At 51.9% G+C, this 4,827-nt stretch overlaps 1 protein-coding gene across 1 annotated transcript; it reads left to right on the top strand.

The window, feature by feature from the left end:
• The first annotated feature begins 2,927 nt into the window (after positions 1 to 2,927).
• C6H11orf96 (chromosome 6 C11orf96 homolog) lies at positions 2,928 to 4,521 on the top strand. The gene has a single exon (XM_031941798.1). The coding sequence runs from the start codon at positions 3,539 to 3,541 to the stop codon at positions 3,923 to 3,925; it is 387 nt and encodes a 128-aa protein (XP_031797658.1). The 5' UTR covers positions 2,928 to 3,538; the 3' UTR covers positions 3,926 to 4,521.
• Positions 4,522 to 4,827: the final 306 nt, after the last annotated feature.

The following is a 4,827-nucleotide window of genomic DNA, read 5'->3' on the forward strand; positions in this document are numbered from 1 at the left end:
ACCAATCACCAAGCATTTATTTTGTATTTTTTTCTGATTATTCTCCTTTATTTAGCAATTTTTTTCTTTTTCTTTTTTTATTATAACTTTTTATTGACAGAACATATGCCTGGGTAATTTTTTCTTTCTTTCTTTCTTTCTTTCTTTCTTTCTTTCTTTCTTTCTTTCTTTCTTTCTTTCTTTCTTTCTTTCTTTCTTTCTTTCTTTTTTTTACAACATTATCCCTTGTACTACTGTTTGGACTTTTCCCTTCCCTCCCTCCACCCCCTCCTCTAGATGGCAAGAAATCTTATACATGTTAAATATGTTACAGTATATCCTAGATACAATATATGTGTGCAGAATTGAACAGTTTTCTTGTTGCACAGGAAGAATTGGATTCAGAAGGTAAAAATAACCCGGGAAGAAAAACAAAAATGCAAAGAGTTTACACTTATTTCCCAGTGTTCCTTCTCTGAGTGTTGCTGCTTCTGTCCATCATTGTTCAATTGGAACTGAGTTAGAGCTTCTCTTTGTCAAAGAAATCCACTTCTATCAGAATACATCCTCATACAGTATCTTTGTTGAGGTATAAAATGATCTCCTGGTTCTGCTTCTTTCACTCAGCATCAATTCATATAAGAGTCTCCAAGCCTCTCTGTATTCATCCTGCTGGTCATTTCTTACAGAACAATAATATTCCATAACATTCATATACCACAATTTACCCAACCATTCTCCAATTGATGGGCATCCACTCAGTTTCCAGTTTCTAGCCACTACAAACAGGGCTGCCACAAACATTTTGGCACATATAGGTCCCTTTCCCTTCTTTAGTATCTCCTTGGGTTAAGCCCAGTAGAAACACTGCTGGATGAAAGGGTATGCACAGTTTGATAACTTTTTGGGCATAGTTCCAGATTGCTCTCCAGAATGATTGGATTCGTTCACAACTCCACCAACAATGCATCAGTGTCTCAGTTTTCCCGCATCCCCTCCAACACTCATCATTATTTTTTCCTGTCATCTTAGCCAATCTGACAAGTGTGAAGTGGTAGCTCAGAGTTGTCTTAATTTGCTTTCTCTGATCAATAGTGATTTGGAACACTCATATGAGTGAAAATAGTTTCAATTTCATCATCTGAAAATTGTCTGTTCATATATCCTTTGACCATTTATCAATTGGAGAATCACCAAGCATTTATCATGCTTCTGTTATATGCCAGGCATTATGGTAGACTGGGAGCTCCTTGAGAGCAAGATTCCAGTGCTTGGCACGTGGCAGGGCATTTAATAAATGTTTGTTGCTTTATTAATTGCTGGGGAGACAGAGATAAAAACAATCTTGCCCTATTAGAATATGAATTCCTTAAAGGCAAGGAAAGGTTTTTTTGCCTTTCTTTGTATATCCAGATATTAGCACAGTGCCTGGCACACAATAAATGCTTAATTAATGCTTATTGATTGACTTTGAGAAATTTACACTTTATCAGAGGAGACATTATATATATATGTGTGTGTGTGTGTGTGTGTGTGTCTATATATACACTATATGTGTGTTTGCACAAATTGCATTCAAAGTAAATTGAAGATAAGTTTTTTAGGAAGAGCATTTTTAAGCAGCTGGGCTGGGTAGATTGGGAAAGGTTTCCTGTAGGAGGTGAGCTTTGAAGGAAACTAACAATGCTAAGAGCTGAGAAGGGAGTTCATACCAGGCATGGGGAACAGGCTATAGGAAAAAGAGCATCATGAACGAGGAGCAGCAAAGTCAGTTAGGCTCTCAAGACCATGAAAGATGGAGGTCTTTAACAGAAACCATGAACTTGAATCCACTGCCCCCAGGGGTCACATCCAATAGTCCTTCCTCTGCAACAGACTTTTTTTGGCATAACAAAATCTTCTCTGCTGATCCCTGGGACTTTATAAAGCAGGGACATTACCAAGCCCCCCAGGGAAGCAAAAAGGGATCGGACACCATAAGTCCTATCTTTCCCACCCCCTGGGCACGCTCAGGCAGTGGGTGGCCAAGAAGTCCCGGAAGAAGGAACCAGTTCCTGAGTCTATTAAAACGGCATTCGTAGAACTGCTCTAAGCTTACAGAACACTTTCTCCACAGTCGACCTGGTAGGGAAGGAGAGAGAGGATGGAATAGCCGAGCTCAATTAACAAAAGGGGGGAGCGTAAATACAACCAGCATTGTGGGTTTGCCAAAGACAACTCCTCCCAATGGCCATTGACCTTGGAAAGAGCACCGGCTTCGGGGGCCAGAATTCTTCGACGGGGGCCCACAGAACGAGGAGATCTTGGACAGAACGAACGGGTTGTGACCTTGGAAGGGGAAAAAAAGATCTTTATTTCTATCACATGTTTTCCTTTGCAATCCCGTGTGTTTTATTTTGTACATTAAAAAAACTTTATTCCGAGAAGAGGATCCGTGAGGTTTCACCGTGAGACAAAAAGAGCCGAGAACCCCCGCTTTAAGGTCACTTGCCTGGTTTGAAATCCCTACTCTGCCTCTAGCTGACGAGGCAGTACGGTACTGTGGATAGAGTCAGCGGGGGTCGGAGACTCTGGGGTTCAAATCTTCGCTCTGATGCTCACTATTTTCTTGACTTGGAGCAAGCTGCCCGCCCGGAGCAGACACTTAAGAGGGGTGGGCTAGATCTAGCCAGAGGGGAGGCTAAATGGGGGTGAACGGAGCGGGGTGATGGACCAGACGACTTCCAGGGTCCAACCCCGACCCAGCATCTCCTCTGTCTTTATCTAGAAACCTCGGGGCAGAGAGAGCCGCGGGATGCTCTGGGAAACTCCCAAGTCTCTGGGGATGCTCTCCACTTTGGAGCGCCTCTCCAGGGTCCCTGCCCGGGAGAAGCAAGGTGGGAGAGGGGGAGGGGCGTGGAGGAGGGGAGGGAGGGAGGAAGAGGGGCGGGTTATTTTAATGAACTGAGTAGGAGACGTCAGGCGGAAGGGAGCCAGGCTCTCGAGCTTTAAATGGTATTTGTTGTCATCTGAGCATGCTCCCGTGTGGGCAGACGGGGGATATATAAGCCAGAGAAGCCGGCGACCCCGAGGCAGACGCAGCGGCAGCGGGCAGCGGCGGCCAGCTGGGAGTGAGGGCAGCGGCGCAGGAGCCGGAGCCGACCGCCTACCAGGCAGTAGCATTAGCGGCAGCGGCAGCGGCAGCGGCAGCGGCAGCAGCAGCATCCCAGGGCCAGCCTCAGTAGCAGCAGCAGTGAGAAGGGGCCCCGAGCAGCCTCTGCCTCCCCCCCCCATCCCCACGTTCCCAGCCCCGACCGGGGGCGTCCCGCCCAGCCGGCCCCTAGACGGGGAGGCCCACCGCTGACCCCCCCTCCCCCCGCAGCCCCCAGCGGGCCGTCCCTTCCCAGTCGCCCGCCGCCCCGGCAGCAGATTGGATCCCCCGGCCGGCGGACGTCGGGCCGCGCCCCGGGGGGAGCCGCCGGTTCCCAGCTCGCCCGGCCCGGGGGGCGTCCGCGCCTGCACGCCGCCGCCCACCTCCGGCACCTCCCCAGAGCCGGGCCCCGGGCCGAGCGGCAGCCCGATGGCGGCAGCGGCGGCCGCGGCAGCCAAGCCGCCCGAGCTGATGGGCATCTGCTCCAGCTACCAGGCGGTCATGCCCCACTTCGTGTGCCTGGCCGACGAATTTCCGCAGCCCGCGCTGCCCACTAAGCTGCCCCGGGGCAAGGGCAAGCTGCGGCGGCCCCGCCAGTCGCGCTTCAAGACCCAGCCCGTGACGTTCGACGAGATCCAGGAGGTGGAGGAAGAGGGGGTGTCCCCCATGGAGGAGGAGAAGGCCAAGAAGTCGTTCCTGCAGTCGCTCGAGTGCCTGCGCCGGAGCACCCAGAACCTCAGCCTGCCGCGGGAGCAGCTCGGCAGCTGCAAGATGCGGAACAGCCTGGACTCCAGCGACTCGGACTCGGCGCTCTGAGCCCGCCCCTCCCCCCTCCGCCCTCCCAGCCAAGGACTTGATTTGGCCCCGGCCCTTGTGGGGGGGCTGCCCGCCGAGCCCCGGTCTCTGCTTCTACACTGGCCGAGCTGCGAACTCGTTGCCCTTCTCCGGGCGCTTCTCCGGGGCCGGGACTTGGAGCGAGGCGGGGCAAATGCCCCGATTAGGCAGCCTGGGGGGGCCAAAAGAAGGGCTCCCCCTCCCCGTCCCCACTTTTCTTCTTTTCTTTTACTTTGCCCGAGAGAGAGAAGAGAGAAGAGAGGAGAGAGAGAGAGAGAGAGAGAGAGAGAGAGAGAGAGAGAGAGAGAGGTTTTCTAGGAGAGCCGCTGTGTATTTGTCTCTAATTGTAGGGAGCTCCGGTTTCCATCTATCCCCCCTTCCCTGCTCCCCAGCACACGGCGCCCCAATACTTTTCTACCAGCCCGCCGCGAAGATGGGACTTGGGCTACCGCGAAGCTTCCGGAGTCTATTTATTTTTGCATTTCAATCGTAAACTGCATTTATTTAATACTCTTTCTACCTTGATGTGTCTGTGAGGTTTCCAGAACAGAGAAATAAAACCATATATTTGCACAGTGCATTCGTTATTCTGAGGGTATCTGTCCGTCGATCTGGCTGTCTGCAGCGCCCTACTGCTGGCCGTGCTCTGTGGGTGTGTGTGTGTGCGTGTGTGTGCGTGTGTGTGCGCGCGGGGGGGCGGGGGGTGGGGAGGCGGGCGGGGTGCGGAGCTGGGGCAGGGGTCCTTGAAGAGACAGCAACGGAGACACTGAGACCCGGTCAGTTCCACTAAAAGTCCCCCTTCCCCAGTCCCCCTGTGTCCATCCGGGTCTTGATTCAAATTCAATCCAAGCCCCGTCCTCTGTCTGGGATGAGTAAATCTGTCC

The sequence above is a fragment of the Sarcophilus harrisii genome, chromosome 6 (assembly GCF_902635505.1).
Source record: "Sarcophilus harrisii chromosome 6, mSarHar1.11, whole genome shotgun sequence".
Classification (NCBI taxonomy): Eukaryota; Metazoa; Chordata; class Mammalia; order Dasyuromorphia; family Dasyuridae; genus Sarcophilus; species Sarcophilus harrisii.